Source organism: Naegleria fowleri, assembly GCF_008403515.1.
Source record: "Naegleria fowleri strain ATCC 30894 chromosome Unknown tig28, whole genome shotgun sequence".
NCBI classification, from domain to species: domain Eukaryota; phylum Heterolobosea; class Eutetramitea; order Acrasida; family Naegleriidae; genus Naegleria; species Naegleria fowleri.
Window position 1 is genome coordinate 701,393 of NW_025407960.1, and position 23,796 is coordinate 725,188.

At 37.4% G+C, this 23,796-nt stretch overlaps 14 protein-coding genes across 14 annotated transcripts; 6 read left to right on the forward strand and 8 right to left on the reverse strand.

Moving 5' to 3' along the window:
• Positions 1-24: 24 nt before the first annotated feature.
• On the reverse strand, positions 25-705 carry FDP41_002153 (uncharacterized protein; the record flags this gene model as incomplete). The annotated part of the gene is made up of 1 exon (XM_044705317.1): positions 25-705. One exon carries the CDS (start codon positions 703-705, stop codon positions 25-27), a length of 681 nt encoding a protein of 226 aa, XP_044563796.1.
• Positions 706-857: 152 nt separating this feature from the next.
• FDP41_002154 (uncharacterized protein) lies at positions 858-1,436 on the forward strand (the record flags this gene model as incomplete). The annotated part of the gene is made up of 2 exons (XM_044705318.1): positions 858-1,028; positions 1,368-1,436. The coding sequence occupies 2 exons, from the start codon at positions 858-860 to the stop codon at positions 1,434-1,436; spliced, it is 240 nt and encodes a 79-aa protein (XP_044563797.1).
• Positions 1,437-1,752: 316 nt separating this feature from the next.
• On the reverse strand, positions 1,753-2,183 carry FDP41_002155 (uncharacterized protein; the record flags this gene model as incomplete). Its single annotated transcript, XM_044705319.1, has 4 exons — positions 1,753-1,788; positions 1,848-1,925; positions 2,002-2,108; positions 2,168-2,183. 4 exons carry the CDS (start codon positions 2,181-2,183, stop codon positions 1,753-1,755), a joined length of 237 nt encoding a protein of 78 aa, XP_044563798.1.
• Positions 2,184-2,771: 588 nt separating this feature from the next.
• FDP41_002156 (uncharacterized protein) lies at positions 2,772-6,182 on the forward strand (the record flags this gene model as incomplete). Its single annotated transcript, XM_044705320.1, has 1 exon — positions 2,772-6,182. The coding sequence occupies one exon, from the start codon at positions 2,772-2,774 to the stop codon at positions 6,180-6,182; it is 3,411 nt and encodes a 1,136-aa protein (XP_044563799.1).
• A 94-nt stretch (positions 6,183-6,276) lies between these two features.
• FDP41_002157 (uncharacterized protein) lies at positions 6,277-7,365 on the reverse strand (the record flags this gene model as incomplete). The annotated part of the gene is made up of 1 exon (XM_044705321.1): positions 6,277-7,365. The coding sequence occupies one exon, from the start codon at positions 7,363-7,365 to the stop codon at positions 6,277-6,279; it is 1,089 nt and encodes a 362-aa protein (XP_044563800.1).
• Positions 7,366-8,043: 678 nt separating this feature from the next.
• On the forward strand, positions 8,044-8,996 carry FDP41_002158 (uncharacterized protein; the record flags this gene model as incomplete). Its single annotated transcript, XM_044705322.1, has 2 exons — positions 8,044-8,628; positions 8,814-8,996. 2 exons carry the CDS (start codon positions 8,044-8,046, stop codon positions 8,994-8,996), a joined length of 768 nt encoding a protein of 255 aa, XP_044563801.1.
• A 207-nt stretch (positions 8,997-9,203) lies between these two features.
• On the forward strand, positions 9,204-10,283 carry FDP41_002159 (uncharacterized protein; the record flags this gene model as incomplete). The annotated part of the gene is made up of 4 exons (XM_044705323.1): positions 9,204-9,261; positions 9,346-9,539; positions 9,658-9,744; positions 9,843-10,283. The coding sequence occupies 4 exons, from the start codon at positions 9,204-9,206 to the stop codon at positions 10,281-10,283; spliced, it is 780 nt and encodes a 259-aa protein (XP_044563802.1).
• Positions 10,284-10,507: 224 nt separating this feature from the next.
• Positions 10,508-10,828, reverse strand: FDP41_002160 (uncharacterized protein; the record flags this gene model as incomplete). The annotated part of the gene is made up of 1 exon (XM_044705325.1): positions 10,508-10,828. One exon carries the CDS (start codon positions 10,826-10,828, stop codon positions 10,508-10,510), a length of 321 nt encoding a protein of 106 aa, XP_044563803.1.
• A 370-nt stretch (positions 10,829-11,198) lies between these two features.
• Positions 11,199-11,703, reverse strand: FDP41_002161 (uncharacterized protein; the record flags this gene model as incomplete). Its single annotated transcript, XM_044705326.1, has 2 exons — positions 11,199-11,469; positions 11,690-11,703. The coding sequence occupies 2 exons, from the start codon at positions 11,701-11,703 to the stop codon at positions 11,199-11,201; spliced, it is 285 nt and encodes a 94-aa protein (XP_044563804.1).
• A 512-nt stretch (positions 11,704-12,215) lies between these two features.
• Positions 12,216-12,572, forward strand: FDP41_002162 (uncharacterized protein; the record flags this gene model as incomplete). The annotated part of the gene is made up of 1 exon (XM_044705327.1): positions 12,216-12,572. One exon carries the CDS (start codon positions 12,216-12,218, stop codon positions 12,570-12,572), a length of 357 nt encoding a protein of 118 aa, XP_044563805.1.
• A 577-nt stretch (positions 12,573-13,149) lies between these two features.
• Positions 13,150-14,948, forward strand: FDP41_002163 (uncharacterized protein; the record flags this gene model as incomplete). Its single annotated transcript, XM_044705328.1, has 3 exons — positions 13,150-14,544; positions 14,600-14,749; positions 14,814-14,948. The coding sequence occupies 3 exons, from the start codon at positions 13,150-13,152 to the stop codon at positions 14,946-14,948; spliced, it is 1,680 nt and encodes a 559-aa protein (XP_044563806.1).
• A 1,205-nt stretch (positions 14,949-16,153) lies between these two features.
• On the reverse strand, positions 16,154-18,511 carry FDP41_002164 (uncharacterized protein; the record flags this gene model as incomplete). The annotated part of the gene is made up of 1 exon (XM_044705329.1): positions 16,154-18,511. The coding sequence occupies one exon, from the start codon at positions 18,509-18,511 to the stop codon at positions 16,154-16,156; it is 2,358 nt and encodes a 785-aa protein (XP_044563807.1).
• Positions 18,512-19,190: 679 nt separating this feature from the next.
• On the reverse strand, positions 19,191-23,254 carry FDP41_002165 (uncharacterized protein; the record flags this gene model as incomplete). Its single annotated transcript, XM_044705330.1, has 2 exons — positions 19,191-20,079; positions 20,154-23,254. The coding sequence occupies 2 exons, from the start codon at positions 23,252-23,254 to the stop codon at positions 19,191-19,193; spliced, it is 3,990 nt and encodes a 1,329-aa protein (XP_044563808.1).
• A 163-nt stretch (positions 23,255-23,417) lies between these two features.
• FDP41_002166 (uncharacterized protein) lies at positions 23,418-23,705 on the reverse strand (the record flags this gene model as incomplete). Its single annotated transcript, XM_044705331.1, has 1 exon — positions 23,418-23,705. One exon carries the CDS (start codon positions 23,703-23,705, stop codon positions 23,418-23,420), a length of 288 nt encoding a protein of 95 aa, XP_044563809.1.
• Positions 23,706-23,796: the final 91 nt, after the last annotated feature.

Here is a 23,796-nt window from a genome sequence, read left to right on the forward strand (position 1 = left end):
ATATTTTAAAGATTGATGGTAGAATTAATCGTGAATAACACCTTGGACAGTGAGATCTTCCTTTGGTTCTTGAACAGTGACAACGTCAGGTTGTGCCTTTTGATTTTGTGGTCCAGTACCAACGACCCAAGGAAGCATAATCTTCACCTTAATACCCAAGACACCTTGCTTCATGTAAACGTGACGAACAGCAATATCGACGTAATCCTTGACTGGTTGACCAGTTCTGATCATATATCCTTCTGCGAACTTCATTGACTTGGCTCTTTGAGCTCTGAGCTTACCAGAGACAATGACTGCACCACCCTTAGCACCACTGTCCATGATGAATCTCAAGATACCATAACAAGCCTTTCTGACAGCGGTACCTTCAGCCAACTTCTTCTTGAGCTCTTCAGCTTGTGCAATAGCAGACAAACCCTTATTCTTAACGCTGTCGGCATATAATTCGATCTTTCCTTCTTCGAAACCGAATCTCTTTTGAATGACTGAAGTCAATTCCTTCAATCTTCTTGCGTTATCTCCAACAACACGTTGTGGGCTTGTAGCACGAATAACAACTTCAGTTCTGGCAGCAGTAGCTTTGACTTCAACTCCAGAGTAACCATCTTCAGCGAGTTCTCTCTTTAAGAATTCGTTCAATTCAGCGTACAAGATACCTTGATGAACGAAGTGCTTCTTCTTGTTGACTTGTGTGGCAACCATGTTGTGCTGTTGTTATTCAATCACAAGCAAATAAATTTTAAACGATAAGAAAAAAGGGTGAGAAAAACACACGTACTTTTGGCGTATTTTTTTTCAGACAAAAATTAAAAATTTTCAGGTCAACCCAGTTTTACAAATTACAATAGAAAAAAATGAAGCTTTTCTCTGAAGCCATCGCAGAAGTGTTGCGAAGAGGTAAACAGCCCAATATTGCTAGGCAGCCCAAGAAACTCATGGGACATTATTCCAAGAGACATGGAGGTTTCATCTTTGAAAAGGAGAAGGTCCCAATTTTTGCCAACCCAGACTTGTCCGATTTTAAAGTATGTAATGATGTTTGTTGTTGCTCTCCAAAATCATGAACATGAGTGTTGTTCCGAACAATTTGTGTGATGTAAATTGTTGTTTTCATCACCAAAAAATTGTTTGAATCATGCTCAAATCATGATGTGGATAAATTTCAATTGTTTATCGGAATTGGTATTTCGTTGAATGATATGATGCGGATAACATGATGAAAATTATTATTATTACTATTATTTTTGATGATTTCACTACAACTCGGACAATGATTGGATCATATTTTACGAAAAACAATTTACGCAAATGATGAATTCTTCTTGGAATCATAATGAACAATTACGATCAATCGCGATGAACAGCTGAAACCATACGTCTCTCATACGACACCCAAGAACCCACTAAGAGCCGCAAAACAAACCAAAGCATAACTTGAATAATAATTACAAAATTCTAAAGCATTGTAATTTTCTCTTAAACCTATGGATATTTCACCCTTCCAGTCGCTCTTTCAATCTGTCACCAGTTCACAATTACATTCTAGACTTAATAAAAACATTTCATTTCTCAATTAATACAAGGTTAATTGAAATGAGGCTAAATAAGGGCTATTATTGATTGAACAGTGAATGTGATGACAATAGCACTGATACATCATAAGGATGGTGCTTGCACTTGATTCTCATCTTCCTCTAAACACTCCTTCTTCATTTACTTCTTACATTGTATACGCTCTCTCAACGATAACTAACTTTGGATGTCTAGCACTAATTGTGTTTGGTTCTTACCGAAAACAATCACCAGCTGTCGATATGTGAACTGTTTGTTGAAAAGCTACTTACTTGGTTCACAATGAATGTCATTGTATCATTACTCTTCCACCATATTGGATTTGCATGGCATTTGGGATTCATCATTGTCTGATGTGATACTACTACCGTTCACAAATTACATTTTCAAATAAAACAACAACAACATCAGCACTGCTGGACCTACCCAGTCATCATCCTGTTGTGTATTTGTCTGATCTCTGAGTCTCTCTCGTTCATTCACACCCTTCCCATCACCAACAAAGGAAGATCCTTGCATTTTCAACATTCCTACTAATTTGTAAGTCCTCTCATCTCTATTGACTCAAATCTTTTTTCATCAACAAACCTACACTTTAATTGCTTCATTTTCCATTTGTCCTCTCCCAACCTCAACGCATTCGGCAAAACCTTTATTATTCAACTCGTCTCTCTTCATCTCTGTTTTCAAACCACATGCATGTGAACTGCCTTCCTCATTGCGGACTACTTGCGGCGCTTGATCTTCCTGCGGTCGTCATCTGCTACGGGAACTCTTTTGCTTCAAAAAATTTATTTTCTCTTGGCCAACCGTAACCTTCATCATCATCATCATCCTTCCCTCTCTCACGCACGCACGCACGCACGCACGCACGCACGCACTCACGAACACTGGTGTTGTACAACACAGTTGTTGTTGTTGTTGTCTGCATTACGTTGCTCCTCTTCTTCTTCTTCGTATTCCATTATTCCTTCAAATTCTTCCTTCTCCATTTGTACGTAGAGTGAGTGGGGAGTTGTTGTTGTGTGTTGTACACTGGTGTTACAAAGCCTTGTTTTCTCTTTCCTCTTTCTCTCTCTGTTCGTTTAGTCTCTCTCTTCGTTCGTCACTTCAACATCATCCCGATTTTTAGTGCGGAGCTCAAGTACTCAACCAACAACAACACGACTCTTCAGTAACAACAACCGTAATAACAAATGAATCCCTCTTTCCCTACTACTCAACCACCAACACAGCTGCATGGAGTTACTGTTCAATACAACAACAACAGCACGTCATCATTATCCTCACTACCACATTTCCAAACTTCTAATTTATTTGCTTGTCCACAACAGAGCTTGCATACCCAGAACTCATCCAATCAAACGATCGCTGTAACTTACTCGTCCCTGAGAAATGGTGATATTTCTTCTCTCTCAACTCCACAACAATCCCACACTCTCATGACCCCAATGGATCAACCACATAATAAGCCTCTTTCACGTCAATATCCGAATTGTCATGCAACAGCCACCACAACCTCCCTCAAAAGAAGACTTTCGTTGCTTGATCCAGCATCACTTGCATCACTGCAACATCAGCTTGCCGCATTAACGAGAGACATTTCTTCGTATCGAAATGTTGAGCCTCTTCCAATGGCTCACCATTGCATTCACAGCAGCATCTCATCAGATCAAGTCAACATGTCACCCATAGCCCAGCAAGAACGAAAGAAACGAAAGAAAAAAGTGCCACCTGCGATTGTGAAACAGGGTTATCTCATGTTTCATCACTATGAAACAAATCCTCATAATTTGCAAAATACCAGATTGCTCATGAGAGAGCCAGTTATTTGTATTTTAAACACAAAGAAGATCCAACTCTTTAGCCTTAATTGTTACCAGAATCAATTAGAGCAGCAACAGCAGTTACTTTTATCCCTCACTGAAATTTCTAATTCGTCCACCAATAATAAGATTCCAATTTGTGACAAGTACTCGGCCAATCTGGTTGGCACTATTTATTTAGATGATAGAATTTGTAAAGGAAAGGTAGTTGTGAAATGGATCTCTCCGACGTGTTTTAGTGTGTACATTGAAAAGAACCACGCTCAAGAAACCTCGCTCTCTCATGACTGTACAGAAAAAACAATTACCAATCATGTAAACACAATAACCAACATTAATAGAGATTCATGTAAATCGACATTTAACGATCGCCTCAAAAACTCAACCACTAAGGAGGAATTTGACATGTCCATGTTACCGATGGATATTTCAGCATCATGTACTGAGGTCAATGATTGTGATATGCATGAGAAAGACAGAGAAGATCGATTAGTTTTTGAAGCGTCCAATGATGCTGAAGCATTCCAATGGATGACACAAATCAAGCAAGTTGTTGCCACTCTTCACAATGCAAATGTTTACATCATTAGCGAGTTACTTCTCAAAATGTTTGAATATCTTGATGAGAAGACCCTACTCTGTGGCGTCTCCCTCACAAGTAGAAAGTTCTTTGACTTGGCACAACACGACTCTCTGTGGCTCAATTTATACAAACACCATTACCAAAAGATGACCTATGATATTAATTATTACAGATACATGCTGCGAAATGTTTTAATGACCTCGTCACCATCCATTGCTTCTCCAAATAATGATTCTTCCACACCTCAAAAGCCAGAGGTTAGGGATGAACCTGATGCAGTTTATGGCGATCAAGTTAATTGGAAATATATTTTCAAGAAACGAATGATTTATGAAAAGAAGCATCTTCCCTCACCAACAGATACCACATCATCCAGTCAACAATCTTCTTCCAGTAACACATCAACAACGACGGCTACTCCTAATTCCCAAAATCCAAGCACAACAAGTGCTACTACGACTCCCTCATCAACGAATAACACAAATGGCTCCACCACTGAATCATCAACTCAATCACAAGCACCTCCTCCACCATCTCAACCCTCAAGCAGCAGTACCAATTCTGGAACAAACACTGAGAATACCGACACTACTATGTCGACTGTTGAACACAAATCTCTTCCCAAAGAGGATGCAGAACGACTCCTCAAAGAAGAGGAAGAACGAAAACGAAAGGATGAGGAGGAAAAGAAGAAAAATCTTTCGTCACAATACCTCAAGAAAGGAAATGCACTGTTCAACGAAGCTGACAAATCTTCAAATCCATTTGTAAAGAGAATGTTGTGGATGTTTTGCGTCGATAACTATGAAACATGTCTCATGCACAATGAAAAGAATTGGACCGCTGCTCGAAATTGGTGCGTTGCCTTAATACGGCTCGAAAAACTTGCTCATAACTTGAAAACAAACGATGCACAACTGTATCTTGTTTTCCTGCTCAACCAATGCATTGACAAATTCGAAAGATGTGTGAAATATGCTCCCAAAAACGATGAAGTCATCACACTTTGGGCTGGTACATATAGTGACCTCGCTATTAAGGTTTCAGATATTGAGCTTAGTGATCATCTGTTCAGATTGTCACATGAGAAGTTTGAGGAGGCTCTCAAAATCAAATCTCATATCGGAACTTACAATGATTATGGTATAAGTTACTGTGATTGGGCTGAGAAGAGAATTCGATTGTTGAAAAAACGTGTCAAGATGTCACCTTCTATTCTCAAGACTGACGCAAATACCTCTCTTCTCGACTCAGATCCTAAATCCCCAACTAAGACTCTAAATTCAGGAAATCCATTTTCCAGTGCTCCTTTACCACTTTCTTCCCACTTTCCAAACACTCAATTTGCCAGGTATTCCACATTCACAACTCCAACAGAAATCACTCTCGAAGAATTCGAAAGAGAGCGAAGAATCATTGAGAGGTATCTTGATGAAAGTTCCAGACTTTATGACATGTGTCTCAATATCAAACCAGATTATTATCATGCACTGAACAATAAGGGATTCAATGAAAAGCTCAAAATTGACTTGTTAAAGGTTCGCAAGCATTCTTTAAAGTTGACAGATGAGCAAGTTCTCGAAACTGACATTGAAAGAAAGAGACTCATCGACATTGCTTGCAATCTTTTCCAAAGATGTATTGAGATTAAGGATTATGTCATTGCAAGAAACAACTATGGAAATGTTTTACTTCAGGAATCTAAAGAGGAATCTGGAGCTGAGAGATTCAGGCTTTTGGAACAATGTATCGCCCAGTATGAACAAGCAATGATTCTCGAGCCTAACAATGATGGATGCATCTGTCGATGCTCCATTGCTTATTTAATGAAGGCGGAAATTATTTTGTCTGAGATGAAGACTGGAGAATGCAAAGTACGATCAACTTTTGGCACCACTGAACAACAAAACGCATATCTAGAGCATTTGTATGAACGGGCCAAAGTAGGATTTAAATGTATTAAGAACGTTTCTCTTTCCCATTACAACCTGGCATGTCTCAATGCAATTTTTAACAAGAAAGAGGAATGCAAAAAAGAACTATTCTCTTGTATTGACATACTTTCCGAGCAAAAGTTAAGAGAGGATAAGGATTTTGATAATTGCAGAAATGAACTATGGTTCCACGAGCTGATGGAAACTGTATCTAAAAGACAATCAGTTTCGATTGGCCCAACAAACCAAAATCTAGATCTCTAACTTGAATAAAAAGATGTCAATATGAAAGCATCATCTCTTTTTTTGGATGATATTGGTAATAAGGTTGAATGTTTGGTGACCAAAGTGTATTTTATTATTTGGTGTACATGGATTGAGGTTGTTGTGGCTGTTGTTGTTGATTATTTGCTCCAGAACTCTGTGCATGATTTACAACATTATTACCACTGTTGTAATAAACAACGGTTCCTTGATCAGTGTTGTTGTAATTATTTCCAACCACTGTTGAAGAAGTTGTGTAATAACAATATTGAGTATTTGCTGGTGGAACCATCACATTGGAGGTTGCAGGAATTTGTTGTTGTTGTTGAGGAAGTGAAACTCTGGTCGTTCTGACAATTCCCACAGCCGAGTTGGTTTTCTTCGTTGCTGTTGTGGCTTTCTTTTTACCAGAAGCAGATGACGAAGGAGTTTTTCTTCCATTTTCAACATTCAAAGGTTGTTTCTCACTTGAATCTCCATTAATAGAACGTTTTGATTTTCTGTTTGTTCTTCTTCGTCTGTAACACCACACAACAAAATACACCACACTCATCAATACAAACAGTGCGGTCAATACTGACGTGACAATCACACCAATCATCCAGTCACGTGGAATAATGACCTGAAATTCTGAAGCATGCCAATGAAAAGTACTAATACTTTCTTTCGCATAGCAGTAATAGGGAACAACTGATTGATTGACAACTAAGGCAAACACTTGAGAAGCTTCTTCGCTTGAAGTGGAGATCATTCCAGACGAAATAGTGGTATAAACTCCTAAATAACTGTTGTAATTGACCACCCACTGAGCTTCATAACAAATGGATTCATAACTTTGACAAGTTTGTTGTTGCCATTTCCAGTGTTGAGAGGAATACTCAAAAAGATCCAACTTGACCGAACTTGTCATTGCATCCTCCTTGTCGTACATTCGTGGAGGTTCAAAATTCCGAATATTAAACTGTTGAGCTTTGGTACAATCTTGAACCGTACACAACCGATGATTCACCAATTCTTTCTGAATATGGCATTGGTAGGTCTGTAATTGATTCAAATTGGAATATTCCTGCGAGTACAAGATGGAAACAATGATGAGAGAAATGAGTGAGGCTAAAGCAAAGAAAATCAAATAGGAACCTGGACTTTTAGCTGTGGAGCTGAAATAGGGTATGAAGATGATCATTTTTTTTTTGAACGATTTGCCATTTGTTTCCGCGAAATGTGCGAAAAAGTATTTTCTAAGGGAAGGGCGGAGTTCGCGGAGAAAAGATTCTGTTGAGTTCCAACGGTACTATCGCGATAAATGTATCTTTAATATTTTTTTCAAAAGCAATATTGTTGTGACTACACGCTAAAACTTTGTTAAAAATGTCATTCAACACTCTTGAAGAGAGATTTTTCACAATTCTATAACCCTTCGAATTCATTTCCAGAGCTTACGAACCGAGTTGGAATGTCTGAAATTGAACAGCCTCTACACTTTCCTTGGTTTGAGGTTTCACACACCATTTGATCAAACTATTATCTTTGTGTTTGTTGTTGTTGTTGTTCAAAAGAGAAGAAAACAACGATTGCAAACTCAAATGCAACCTGAATCGTCCTATTCCTCATCCATGAATGCAGATCCACTGTCCATGAATACTCAGCCATTGCAATGCTTCATCAACACCATTTGGAAGAAGGAAGAGGAATGGCAAGTTCACAACAACAATTTTATGTTTTGAAGAATTAAACAATTGAATAATTGGCCAACTTTGTGCAAAGAGAAAACGCAGCTGATGTTGATTATATGACTATCTTAATGAATTTACTATTATTTGAATGTCATAGAATTCCATTTTAAGACTTTTCATCAAAAAAAATGAAGTCCAGCTTGATGCTTCTAAGTAGCGGATCAAAGCGTTCCGTTGAAAGAGTCTTCTCTATCAATCTCTGCTCATCTTTAAAATTAATTTATTCATTCTCATCAATTTGTAATCGCAATTTTAATGCCAAGCTCGGAATGAATTGTAACAAACGAATGGATTTCAAAGAGCAATTGAAACAACAAGTTTCTCAATTAGAAAAGATTTTAGAGGAGGATAGAAAATCAATGGATTTGGTTTCGTTCGGAACGGTTGTAGAGCCTGCTGATTTGGCAAAACATCCATTCTATACTTATGATGTCAAGATTTACAAGATGGGATGGGACGCTGATTTTGATGAACACGAATTTGTTGATGGAGCTAAGCAAGCTTTTCAAACAATTAGAGAATTGCTTATTGAAGATCCATCTCAGTTAGAGCCCATGTTTACACCTGAATCCTATGAAGGACTTCGAGATTGGTACAAATACATTTCCGAAGAAAAACATTGCAAAATACACGGAAGCCTTGATTCAATAAGTGAAGCACAAATATTGAATATTAGAGTTGATGCAGAGGGTGCTACAATTGTTAATGTGAGAGTAAGTGAAAATTTATCCGAGATGTATTGAAAAATGACTTTCAATAATGTTATTTATTTGGAAATGCAATAATTATTGTTATTATTTTGGAAATCATAATGACAAAATTTATTTCATGAATGGTAAACATGAATACTAATAATATTTAACCTCATCATGGATCTAATGTATTTTGCATGAAATAGCTCAAATTCAAAGAAACTCTCTACTTGGAAGATGAAGAAGGTAACGTGGTATCAGGAAAGAAATCCCCTCAAACAAAGATTGGAGTCATTTCGTTTTTCAGGCCAGACAAGGAGACTGATTGGCAAGTGAGAGCCATTGTCAACCCCTATATTTTAACAAGCACACCTGAAAACGATGCTTAACCTTTGTTATCATAAACTTTGTAAAATTGTTTGGAAACTAGAATTCGACGAACCATGCCATATGTTAAATTTCTCAATAAAGGGCAATTTGCTGACTCTGAAACTCTCATAACCATTCGGTTCTCAAAAGTTTTCCATATGTTTCTCCTCACCTTAGTTGTTGTTGAGTCCAAGCCATAATAATTGATCGAAATTAAGCTCAAAAAAATGGCCATCAAGAAAAAGAAGAAATCAAGAAAGGACGAAGAGGACATTCCATTAGTTGGTATGTTGTTCATATGTTCTTACTCAATGCTCACTTGGGAAAACATGTTTACCACATGGAACAAAACAATGAATATATCTGTAGTTTACACGACCTATATTGGAGCCGTCCCGCAAGCGCTTTCTCATTGTAAATGGCTTGAGCAAATGTTTAAATCACTCAATGTACGATATAAAAAAGTAGATCTCGGGGTTCATAAGGATATGGTAACGTTTGTGAGGCAGACGAGTGGAAAGAGAGAACTTCCTCAAGTGTTCATTAATAATATTTATATCGGGGTAGGTGAGGCTGAAGATTTGATGGTGAGCCTTAATTATATTATAATATTACTCTCAATATCTGGATCGTATTTATTTGTTTATGTTGTTTCATACACCTTACTTCTTGCATTGTTAGGGATATGAGGAGTTCTTTGATTGGCACGAAGACGGGAATGTATATTATGTCCTCAAAGAAATGGGCTATACGGATCCGATCCCGGAAGTATGTTTGCTTTACATTTGATACATGAACTGATCACTACTTTTTCTGTTATTATTATTTTACTCCCGATTGAACATTACAATAATTAAAATATTAAGGAATTTGACAAATCAAAGGAACAGATTGATCAAGAGGCTGAAGAATATGTTAAAAATAATGAAGGAGTATTTCAAGATATAAAGGAGAAGGCCAAGAAGATGGAGTCTGATATGGAGCATTTGCAAGCAGTGCGAAGAAAATGGTTGTTTCAACGAAAGCAGAAATTATATGAAAATCTTGCCGAGTCTGAGGCCAACAAACAGGACACTTCGAAAGATGCAATTGAGACAAATGTCAACGTAAAGGATATGATCAAACGTTTGAATTCAAAAGCTTCATCAGCACAATCAAACACTGTTCAATCAAACACTGTTGCTTTGAAAAAGAACACTACGGAGAAAAAGTCATTCGATACAATTCCATTGCCTCAAGATGAGACGACAACTAACACGGAAAATGATGACCATCAAGATGACATTCCTCTCCCTGATGATAACTAGTCGCAAAGCAAATAAAAACACATCAACAAATGCCGACTCTTTTAATTTTTAAACTGGATCATCAGAAGTACAATTCAGAACATCACGAGATTGATAATTAATAATTAATTTTTGATTTTTCGAGAGTTTATTTACAATGAACGAATTGATTACAGGTCAGTTACTCTAGGGGATTTGTTGAGGAGGAAAATTAGGAAGTGATGATGATCAAATCGGTAGAAAATTTAGTATCCGAAACCGTAGAGTGTTCTTCCTTGTCTCTTCAAGGCATAGACAACGTCCATTGATGTAACAGTCTTTCTTCTGGCGTGTTCAGTGTATGTAACTGCATCTCTGATTACGTTTTCCAAGAAGTTCTTCAAGACGGTACGAGTCTCGTCATAGATTTGTCCGGAAATACGCTTCACACCTCCTCTTCTTGCCAATCTTCTGATGGCTGGTTTGGTGATACCAGCAATGTTATCTCTGAGGACCTTCTTGTGTCTCTTGGCACCACCCTTTCCGAGACCCTTACCACCTTTACCTCTACCAGTTGTTGTTGTCATTTCTGCTCTTTGTTATGTTTGTATTGTTGGAGAATTGATTGTTGTTGAGTATTTTTTAAATTTTGGTCAATTCTTATTTAAAGCCTTCCGTTAGACAGTGGCAGCAACGGTTTTTTTTGGAGCCACTTTTAAAAATTCTCAATCGTTATGATTGGTTGAAAAGTTTACAAAAACCAAGTTGAGGCTTTGTTGACACAGCAGCATTTATCAAAATACGAAACAATTGGTATTTAACGGTGGAGTTTGGAGAGTGCTTTTTGTAAAACAATGCGAACCCTTTCGTTGATGTCAAGATTAGGTTTGTCTATACTATATTTAATAAATGGGTGGCTTTATTGTGTCGAATCGCATTTTGTCATTGCACTACAATTTAAAAGTGTTGAATTGGAGAGGTGGCAGTCTCACCTGTCTTGACGCCATGCAATTGCTTGCTTCCGGAGAAGTGGACATAGATACGAAGATGAACAATGTCATCACCAGTATCCACCTTCACAAAGTAATTGGTACCAGCAACAACTTGAGTGGCATATTTGAGTGGTTCATACTTTTGCAATGTCTTGCCGAGCTTTTGTTCAACTTCTCCTTTGACAGCTTCGATCACTTGCTTGACTTCCTCATCGGCTTGCTTTTCGTTTCCAATGCTGTTGTGGGGAGTGAACAAGGTTGTTGTTGTTGTTGTTATGGAGACGCAATATTGCGTTTGAATGTGTTAATTTACATTGAAATGTTGAGTGTTTTCACGTGTGGTGGTGGTTGTGTTGTTCCATTCCGCACCAAGACAAGATCAATACCGATCATTCATCAAAAAATCTTTCGGTAAGCCAAACACAAACGAGATCATTGCAGCAGAGGTTTACTTACGATCCTGGCTTCATTTTTTGTTGTTGTTTGATGATCCCGTGAGGCTCCGACTCGAGAGAGGCTTTTTATGTCCTGCTTGCAAGTGGCTCTGATGATGTATTTGAGACGAGAGAACTCTCGATGTGTTGAACACTCTCAGGAGAAGGACGTGTGTGCTAATAATTGTTTCAATTCCTTTTTCTTTGAGCTTGGAAAGGTTACATTTTTGTTTCGAAAGGAAAAGTATGGAACACGGAACCTTATCTTTACGGTTCTTTCGACTAATGAATTGGCGATTATGGCATGACCAAAACATCCTTAATCGAGTTGTTCATAGGCTTGAAACGACTATTTACGAATCATCACACACACACATGTGGCCAGGTTGTTTACAATACACCCAAACTATATAGTATCACACCAGTCCGATCTCGCCTAATTTCTATATACGGGGATTTTTATAACAAGCAAAACAATATTTCTCCTTTGTAGTTGACCACAAGCACAATTAAAAAAAAACAACTCACTGCTTCCCCGCTCTATCAACATGAGATTCCTCTCCTTGTTCAACAAATCTTCATCTCTACTTCTCCACCACCATTGTGGCCACAACAGAGTGCTCTTGAACGTAGCTTCCAGAAACATGGTTGGATCATCGTTTCACTCCAACCTGTGCGTACGCAACAATGATGTAAATAATAACAATTCCAAGGACAAGCCAGCCACTACCCCCGAAAAGAAGGAAGAAGAGAAAAAGAAGATTAATTTTAGCTTTGATATGGTTGAAGGAGAAGACAATTTGAAAAGAGATGACTGGTACATGAATGAGAAGGAGGCTGCTAAGAATTTTGAAGAGGAGGAAAACTTTAGAACCAACAGATCTTTCATCTCTCCCACTAGCTAAGTGGTATATATACTCCGAAATAATTGTTCATCATTTGTTGTTGTTTGCAACAGATCTGTACTATTATTGAATCGCATAAGAGCAACAAGCAATAGTCTTCTCCATGCACATCATCACCATCCTACTGATAACATCCTAAACATAATTGTAAAATCACAACCCTTCTTCTAATCATCATCATTACTGTTTTGATGGATAATAAAACTTCACCAACCAAATTGTAATATTAAATTTCATCACGACTACAAAAATTAATTATCATTATTTATCCTTTGTTCATCGCTATAGCTTCCTTGTTGCCATTCCTCATCATCCGAAAGTTTTGTGAATCCAAAAAGTATTTTCGCGTTTTTCTTCTTCTTTCCTCACGAACATTCCCCTCTTTCAAATACCCATGAACAGCGCCAAATTTCCTCATTCAAAAACTCACCTTCTTGAATCTTCAATTCTCTTCGCTTCATCCTCTCTTCGCTTTTCAGAAAGAGAGTCAAAGCACCTCATGCCGCGATGAAGGTTCCTCTTTCAAGATCAAAAATGTTCATCACTTCTCAAAAAAATATTCGTGTCTGTGATGAGAATGATTGGCTCATCTTCCATTCTTCTGAGAAGGCTTGCACGACAACGTGCTCATGGAAGCACGGGACTTGGCTGGCAAATGAATATTGAGGAGCCAGCACTTCATCCGACCAGAGGTGTTTATCATCATCGGGATTATCAATCCATTTCTCCAGTGACTCACGAAGAACTAACTCGGGATCAAGAGACTCATTTAAAGGAGGAAGAATCCATTGAAAGGAGTAACGATCTTACTGGAGTAATTGGAACTGAAAATATACCTAAACCAAGGTATCGATATGATGAAAATCTTGAATTAGAGGAACGATCACCACTCATTGCAAATGCCTCTCCCGACAAAAAATTACTTCCTACTATTGAAGATGTTTTAAAATCTCGTTTTCATACTGTGACAAGTATTAACAAAGATACTGGTTTGAGATTAAGTTTAAAAGACTCTTATGAATTTTTTGATGCAACTGGGACAAGATTTCTGTATTATTCTCTCGATAGAGAGGAGAGACGGTACTTTTCAAATGTTGATGACTTGATAAGATTCATTCAGAAAGATATCAAATTTCAAACAAAAGCAAAAAAATTAGATCCAACATTTGACGCTTCGAATCATGAGTTGCCTCAATTTTGGATTGATTGTCAAGGGTTCACCAATGATGATGTAGATACATTGAGAATGTATTTTAATTTTGAGAAAATAACAGCAGCATCTTGTTACAGTGACCACTTTGATGCATCCGACAAATGGGAGTATTTTGATGATTATTTTTTTGCATCTTTAAGCGTGAGAGAGAAGGAGAATGGAGACGAAGAAACTTATCAAATTGAGGAGATTAACACAAAATCAAAAAATTTTTATGATTTATCAAGATATTTTACACGAAAAAAGAAGAAAGAAGAGAAACGGCCAAAAGTCAAATTATATCCCAGTATTTTTGTTCATTTATTGTTGTATGATCGATGCATTATCACATTTCATGAAAAGCCATTTATTGCCTCTGAAATTATGTTAGACCACTTGGAAAGGCAATATTCAAAGATTGGAAGACGCTCTAAACTTAAAAGAGTATACACAACCGAGAGCATCAATAATGGAGAATCTCCTCTCTTTTCCCATTCATATGCTTCCATGTCAATTTCTCCATCTTTTGTTTTTCACAGTATGTTGGATGGTTTTATTGACCGAATAATTCCCATTGTAGATGGAGTTGTACGTAGTTGTGACATGATCGATGAGTATGCACTTTCATTTTCGAGCGCCTATGCTGGAAATACAGTGATTAATGATATTGCCGATTTCAAAAGAAAAGTGATTGTCCTAAAGAAGCTGATTTTCCCAAAGCATCGAATGCTGGTTTATATTGTTTCGCATCATCTTTCTACTACATATTTCAATGAGGACGTGAAGATTTTTTTTAAGAGACGTTTTGGATCACATTACTTTCTGTACGGAAAAGTTGGATATTGCCATTGATTCTCTCAACGAGTCACATACAAATTATTTGACCAAGTTACAAATTGAGGTAGCCCAGGCAATGGCAACTACAGACAAATTTATGAATCGTTTGAGTGCAATGGCCATCATTTATGCTCCATTGATGTTAATTGTAAGTTTTCGTGCAGTATTTTGTCACTCTAAATATTTCGTCTCTTCATTTTCTGAACATTAAGGCCGGAGTGTTTGGAATGAATGTGCAAGTACCTGGACAGCAGCAAAAAGACCTCTATTGGTTTTTTGGCATTCTTTGCTTTATGGGAGTTATGACAATGATTGTTATCATTTTGTTAAGAAAGAAAATTGTTTAAACTCATCAAGTCTTGCTACCAAATAATAGTAGCTTGAGGAATGATAGGCTCAACTTGGATGAATATTGTCGATGCTATGGAAGAACGACTTCAGAGAATTTCCAGATTTGGACAGACAAATAGTGAATGGTGCAAATGCTTCCTCTTTTCACAAGGTGACCCAAAGAATGGCGCATTACTGACTTTTTAATGATTCAAAATTGAAATAATTTAAACTCAATGGAGGAATTAAAGAGGTTAATTTAGAATTTTTAAAAAGATCCAAACATCACGACGAGTTGTAATTGTTTTGTATTTCCTCTTCATTAAGGTCATACCAAAGCGGTATTTCCAAAAAGGGTAAAAATTGTTTTTTAAACCTGTTGTGACAAGTCATGAAGGAATCTACATTTGAGTTTGACCACAACAACCTCTTTCTTTAGAAATCAACAACTCTGAAAAGGATCCATTCATAATGACTCAACTCATTCAATGACAACCCAAACGATGAGTTTTCAAGTGACACTCAATGCCGCGACACTTAACAAGATCACACAGGAGATTAATGTAATGAGACAGAAGTGAATGGAATGTATCGATCGATCGTTGAAATGAATGGTCAGAAGTGAATGGATCTATGCAACTGTCAACGACACTGAAATCGTATCCATCTCAAACACAGCTTTCACCAAGTTGAAATCTCCACAACAACTTCCTTGCGACACCCTTTTTCTCACCTCCAACGTTCAATCCTACATTTTGCTCTATCGATTATGCACAGTGACCAAAATCGATTGGATGTCGTCTTGAATGTTCCACAATGGATTTTTTCCCCATTGTCATTGCAATGGTTCTGCCAACAAATACGACGGAATGAAACTCTTGTATCGAAGGGTTTTTAAAAGGAATGAGACTTGGTGCATTTTAGATTTGCCTTAATTTCTCAAGAATGTTTTTGTGGAAATGTTGGAAGTCAAGAAAGGAAACAATTGTTTAGTGTGCTCAGTAGTAGAAAGTATAACTTGTCTACCATAATGCAAGTTGCAAAAAAGCTTCAATTGGATATAGTTTGTTCAGAGTCTGTGAAGAGAATGTGTGAAACATCATTTAGCATGCGTTATGTCGACACTCAGAATTTGAAGTGCAACTCCACTGTGGAGAAACAATTCATCCAAAGGATCATCATTCTCGAAGATGAAGAAATTCTCAACACATCATCAACAAATTTATTGTTGACTGTTGTTGGATTTTCTCAGACTTTGTTTCAATTCATACATTTTCACGTCCAACATGTTGGCGTATAGAGAAAAATTGCTAGGAGGTTGTAATATTTCATCGTCCTTATCAGAGAAATGTCCCACAAGATTTTGTTCTGATAATTGTGTTTGCTCAAAGTAAGATTTAAGCTTCATTTCTTCCAATACTTGAAAGTTTCCGAATAATTCATGATCCATTCCAAGTAAAATTGATGCAAGTAATGTGAGTTGATTTGGTATAATTCCATTCTTATAATAAAGTCGTTTAAACATGTAGTGTAATTCACAAAGACGTTCTACAAATTCATTTTCATCGAAGGTTCGTTCGTGAGGTGGTTTCCTACAAATTTCCTTACACGCTTTTGCAATTTCAACTTGAATATGAATTGGAATTATTTGAGAAGAATGATAAGAAAGATAGCAAGACATGTCCACCAAGTGTTGCTCCATTTCCAGTGAAACATCATCAAAATCAATGGTTGGAGTTGATTCAATCTCATTCTGTGAGGAAGAAAGTTGAGTTGTGAGAAAACTAAACAAGTTAACACTTGACATGAATTGATTCACAACGTCCTGATAATATTCTTGCTCTGCTGCAGTTCGTTGCTCTTCTGGAATGCAGAAAATGACAGTGCCCAGAGCAAGGCCATAGGCAGGCTTGCAGTTATGTTTTTTACAGTGTTCATCGAGTTGTGTTCGAAAATAATTCATAGCAACAACATAAGCTTGTTCTTGTGGAGTTCTTTCCATTTCGTCTTTCAAAAAGATGGCAGCTGCATTAAGGGCAACGCTGAATTCTTCCTCATCGGTCATGATGCTTGGATTTTCTTGTTGCATGTTTGGTGACGTATTGAATGGATTCAATGTTGTATCTGTAGTGGAGATTGGTGTCGAAACAGAGACATTTTCTTCAACGTTCTCAAGGCGAGGACTTGTTTCGGGCAAAGGATCCACTGCATTCATAAATTCCACTAAAGAATTGGATGACGTAGAAACAGTGGTAAGCTCAGATTCTTGAGATCCTTTGAGAACGCTTGTCACACCAGTGAAGGAAGAATTAGAGGAGGATATTATGAGAGGTGATGAAGAAAGAGGAGAATTTTGAGTATTAGAGATGCGAGGAGAATTAACGAGAGAGGATGACAGAGTATAGTTAGAAGTGATCATAGTGTCAACATTCGCTTGTTGCAACAATCGTTGTGAGGAACGAGGTGTTCCTTGTTGCTCGAGTTGAGACAAATTCAGTGACGTCGATGACAGTACTGCTTGTTGTTGTAAATCACTCTTCTTTTTCGAAAGGAAAGGATGAGAAGGAGAATAAGAAGGAGAGGTTGGAGTGGAGGGTGTCATTGAATTTCGAATATTACTACTATTACCATTCGAGGCAGCGACGGTCGTATTCATTGTAAACGACGTCGTAAAATTCATACTATTCATAATAGGATTCACTATTGAATTCACAACAGGACTATTACCACTCGATGGCACCGAATTCGAAGGAAGATTTGAACCACTGTTGGCCAATAGTTCAAAACTTGCACTCATATTCACCACTTGATGAATGGCATGAATCCACTCCAACGACTCCTCTCTGCTCTCTGTAAACAAGTAGTAATTTCGAGCATGTTCCTGATCGGCCACCACAAAACCAAATTTCAAACCTTCTTTCTGAGCACGTGGATCCATGTGCGACATTTCATAAATGTTGGAAGTGGTTAAGCCTTTCAAGGAAATCTCTCCTTGAGGAGTCTTGTTGTATTCCTTCTTCTTATTCATCTTGTGGTAGGTCATTCGGTTGGAATAGAGTAAAAAGTATCGTGTTTTGTAATTCTTCACTTTGGCTCCCTGTTTGATCATGATTCCTTGTTTGAAACAAGTCTTGGAAGCATTGTAATGTTTTTGTTGTTGTGGTTGTTGGTGAGGTTGTTGGTGAGGTTGTTGTGGTAGTTCAGGAGAGGATGAAGTGGAATGAATATTATTCATAGGTTGATGATGGAAGGGTTGTTGGAGTTGTGGGAGTTGTGGTTGTTGTTGTTGAATTTGTTGTTGTTGAATTTGTTGTTGGTAGGGATTATAATTCGCATGAGAAAAGCTTTGTTTGATGATCGGAGCAGATCGGCGATGGTTGTTGTTGTTGTTGTTGGGATTCGTCATCTCATGAAAAGGACGATGATGATGAGAGGCAGAACCCACACCACCACCACCACCAACAACAACAACGCTGCTGATGGATGGAGAAGAAGGAGAATGAGGGCTCATGGTGTTTCTCTTGTAATCTACTCCTCCCCCGTATGAATTCAATAAGCCTTTTCTTGTTCCTAACATCATGTTGCGTATTCAGTAGTAGTGTTATGAAGGAAGATACAGAACGATCAATACAGTTGAAGTGTTATAATGCAAAGCACCAACCTGAGCTGGTGAGAGAATTGGTTCTTGTTGTTGTGCGAATGGAATGTTGGATTCCAACAACAAGGTTTCAGTGTTGTTGTTGTTGTTGTGGTTGTTTTGGTTGTTGTTTTTTGGTGGGTCTTGCTCGCAGTGATCGCCAGTTCTCCAACAATTCTCTCTGAACAAGAGGTACACAGGAGGCTTTTTGTTTCGGAATCACGAGACAAAAGGATTTGCTCAATGTGAGATTGAGAAGACCGTCGCGACACCAATAATTGATCTCACAATCAATCCTTTGTACTGTTAAAAGAGGTGTTGTTGGACTCTTGATACGTTGTGAGAGAGTGATTCGCAAGAGATTGAGAGTTTTTTCCTGCTTGAAGGTTGAGCAGATTGTCAGTTGTCAAATGCTAATTTTTCAGTAGACTTTAATTGGTGTTTGGGAACGCCTTGTGCCGAATCGTGATTCGAGTCGAAAATTTTGATACGATTGACAATTCCTTATTGAAATATTTGATTAGAAAGCTAAATGGCCCTTTCCTGGTTGCCATCATTGGGCTTCCGACAATCCTCCCGTAAGAGACAAATGATTTGTATAATAATTATTATTGAAATACTTTTAAGGAAGAATATCCTTGAGACTTTCTAACAATTGCTTTGTGGAAGGTCTTTCACTTGGATTCGAGGACCACATGGATTCTAATGTAGAGCAAATTTTTTTCATGTTCTTGACGAGAGATGACTTGGTTTTGTTGGGATCGTGATGCAAAATGTTGAAATTGATTGTACCCAAGTAGTCATCATTTTCGTAAAAAGTACCAAACCATTTCCAAATGGAATCATCATTGTGTAGATCAAATGGAAATCGTGGCCTCAACTCTCCACTTATGATTTGGGATATGTTCACAACTTCATAAGGCATTCTAAGGAATAGCAAAGAGAACATGACAATTGACAACTCGTAAATATCACTCTTAAAATCGAGGTTCAGAGGAGTGGATTCCCTTCGCTGAAGCACTTCAGGACTTTTAAACATGAGATCTGTTTCGGTAAATACTACATCCTTGCAATACCTCAAAAATCCGTAATCAGTGACTCGAGCAACATTTCGGTCAACAACCCCTAAAACGTTAACACTAGATACCAGCCTTGACTTATCATTCTCCTCATCCGGAATTGTTTTTGTTTCTTTTGGCTCGACATAATGCACTAAAATGTTGCTTGGTTTAAGATTTCCGTGCATCAGTAATCCCTTTCTGTGAAGATAGGACAAGCCATTGATTGTATCTCTAATTAATTGCAGTTTCTCCTGGAATGAAATGGAATACTTGTCGAGAGAGTCCTTATTCGCTTGTGGTACGTTTGGACTTGCCTGAATAATTCCTGCTTCGACATATTCTCTCAAAGAGCAAACATAATCCGGCAACTTTTCATAAATGATATATTTTGTGTTGGTGTCATCTATTGAGATTCCAATATAGCTTTGAATGTTTTTATGTCTTAGCACACTATTGTTGTTGTAATTACAGTGAATGATGGAGAAGGTAATCTCAAATAATGTGACATGGTCACTAGTACTTACGCTAACTGTTTTGCTTCCTCAATCAATTCTTCTCTGTAAACATTGAAAGGTGTTGTGACCTTCTTTAGCATGATTGGAGTGTTCGAAAGTGTTGCATCAAACATAATTCCATGAGGGCCTTGTGAATGAGGTAAGTTTGTGATGAAATTAGTTGGTCTAAATCTCTTCTTGATAAAAATATTATGAGCGTTCACCAAATATAATCTCTTTTGGATGGTGAGCCCTCCTAAACTGCTTTTCACAATGAGCTCTCTGAATGTTTTCCTCTTCTCAGAAATTAACTGTCTTCTTCTGTATCTCATAATAACAGGAATGATACACACAATGCTGATGACAAATAGCGTCACACTGAGCAAAGCGATTACGGCAATGACAAGATAAAATCTAATATCTGGATATAATGAAATATCTCTAATTATAACATGGCCTTTGAGGTCAATCAACAACAGGGTCCCACTGGTATCTGATGTTTTCATGTCTGCTATTTGATAAATATTAACTGGTTCAATATCATACAAGGAAAAAGGGACAGATCTCATCTCTAACTTGTAAATCGCTTCATCATCCCCAGTAAAGTAAGTATACTCTGCATAGCAATCAATTTCTGCTGTCCATTTGGTGGAATAAACATCTCGAGTATTCTGGATAAAAGGAAGGTTGTAAATTTTCTGGCTAACTGGAAGGAGTGAATATTTTCCATTCTTATAGGTTTCTTGAAATTCAACATCCAATATCTGACCAGGATAAAATGTCACATAAAGGTGTAGATTGAAAAATATTCCGGACATGGGAACCAATGATGTGTTCTTCAGTGAGATGGTATTCTCGTAATCAATGTACGTGTTTTTTCCATCAAGCTCCATCTGATAAATTTTACCTTTTGATGTGGCATAGAAAATATAAGGTTTCAAAGGGAAAATAGGTTTAGGGTCGGTCTCAATGAGTTGTGACATATTTTTGTGGATTATTGAAGAAATTTTCACTGTCTTCTCTATTTGATCAGAATCACTACTTGCAGTATTGTCCAGCGGTAAGAAAAACGACGAAAAATCTTGTAAGCTTAAAATGGCAACGCTAGACGTCGCGTTCGCTAGGTATAAGTAATCATTATAGATGTAAAGAGAATCTGAAAAAATGGTGTTATCAAATTGTTTTCTTCTTGTGATGGTCCAATCTTGCGTTTGAAACTCAATAACTTCAGAATAAATGTGAGAGCCATTTCTATAATTAACAGCAACAAGCAGTGAGTCATTTGAATATGGAAAGAAAGATGTAAGGTCCTTTGATATTTCAGGTATTGGGTTATAGGAAATCATTAGCAGAGTTTCTACACCATTAATAAAATATTTTTGTGGATCAAATTCAAACCGAATAAGGTGAATGGCTGTAGCTTTCATACCAATTTCAGGGTTATTGATGGAATAACGAATTTCAACTACAGATGTACTGTTGGTATTGAAAGTAGTGATATTCCCATCAAATACATAGTCATCAAATAATTGAATCCTCTTTCCTTCCACTGACGCTGGCATGTAGTCGCTAACGAATCCAATTTTGTAATCATTCAACGATGATGTAGTGTTGCTCCAAGTTGATGAGAATGTTAAAATTTGTTTTTCCCTTACTTCTACAAATAGTGTTCTGTTTCGGTCGTCACAATAATTTATCATCATCATATTATGAAGCTTTCCACCTTTGGACGATATTAATGGTATATTTGATAAATACTGGTCCAGCTTTCCTTCACTTCTGAAGAGAGTGGAATGGTAGATTCTTGCTGTGCTATATGCGACCACTATCGGCAGATTTTCCCCTCTAAACAAAAAAATGTTATCGATCGTGGACTTGTTCACATCTGAGGATAGATCGACTAACGGTAAATACTCTTTCAAAATAAAAACACTCTCCTGAGAAGTACTGGCTTCCATTGATACCAAAGAGAATGTTGTTCTTGCAGAGTTCATTGCTACAGAAAATATTGTTGTTTTTTGGCTGTCTTCAAATAATTCACAAGGAAGAGCAAACTGATTAAATAATTGAGGCAAGTGATGCTGCATTGGTAGTGAGTCTAAATTAATTAAAGACTCGCTCATAATTGCTATATCGTTATTACTAATTCTAAATATTTTAAAATAGTTATCCAGAGAAGAACCAGCTATCAATATTTGGTCTATATTTGATCTTAAAATCCTTCCAAAAAATGAGTCAATGTATTGCTGGTCTTTTTGTTTTTCAAGAACAAATATTTCTGCAGATCTAGATGCTAAGCTCTCCCATTCAATTCTCATTATAGTGGCAGAAGTTAGTCCTCCTTCAATGGTCTGTATTCCAAAGACATTTATAATTGTAGTATTTTTAGATGATGTAATGTCACAGTCCATAATTCGTTTCATTCCTGTATTAAAGTGTGTGATTACGATGTGGTCTTGTGTCAGCTGTGTCAAAAAACCATCCCTACAACACAGAATTCGATCTTCCATAGATGCCAATGACAGAATTTTGAATGCTTGAGGAGAGGGCATTCGAATGTTTCCTGGAGCCAAGTACAACTCCTGAGTGACGTTGTAAATATTTACATTTTGTTTGCTTCTATACATGTATTCTGCATAGCCGCTGTCAAATAGCCTATGTAGCACATGAGCTTCTTGACTTATTAAAGATTTTTCATCCATCTGCAGTATTACCGAAGGATCTTGCTGTTTTGAAAAATCAGGGTTGTAACATTTTGATGTATTTCTACTGAGAGCAACATCAAGAATAATTCTCGATGTGGAATACACTAATTTTCTCGTTGAATATTGACCACTCTGATTTCCAAACTCGTCCACTTTATCACCTCCGAGAGGAAGAAAACGAGCCAGAGGCCTCCAACCATTCGCAACATCTAAATAGCCCAACACAAGGGCGACTATCAAGCCTAAACACATGAAAAATATAATTCCACTTCCTTTTCCCGTTTTCGTCAGCGTTGCATTTGGGTTGCTCCGAGAAGATATATTTTCCAAATAGTAAATACCATCGTTTTGATTTGCCATCGCTCGACCAAAGGAGAAGAAGAATGGACAGGACGAATGAACAATTCTCCTCCTTCGATTCATCATTTTTATTCTAGAATTAAAGTTGTTGTTTTTCAATTTGAGATTTTTTTGTGATGAACAACATTTCGCAGTCATTCATCTTGGAATGAACCTTAAAAGGAACTTGATCCTCCACCAGTGAATAGTTGCCTAGATGTTGTGCTCCGACAACAACAAGTTGACATCTTTACAATTTCTTCACACGAGCATGTGATTGGTCAATATCTTTCTGGGTATGATGGATTCTCTCTGTTTGCTGTTTCAGTTTGCTTGACGTGTTCGATCCGAGGGTGATGATTTCATCTCCGAGACCAATCATGGAATTCAAAAGTTGATGACTCTTGTCATATTGAGCTAAAATAGCTTCTACTTTGTCGATCTGGCTTTGTGATGGAGTCTGTGTTGTGTTCTGTGTCTCGGCAGCAGTCTTGGTTGTCTTGTTGGTGGTTTTGTTTGAAGTCTTGCGTTCGTGCATTTTTTCAATCTATTTTTGTTCGAAAAGCAAAGAACTGTGTTCATAGAAGAGGACAGTATAGATCCACATTCCATTCAAATTTCTGTAAGGT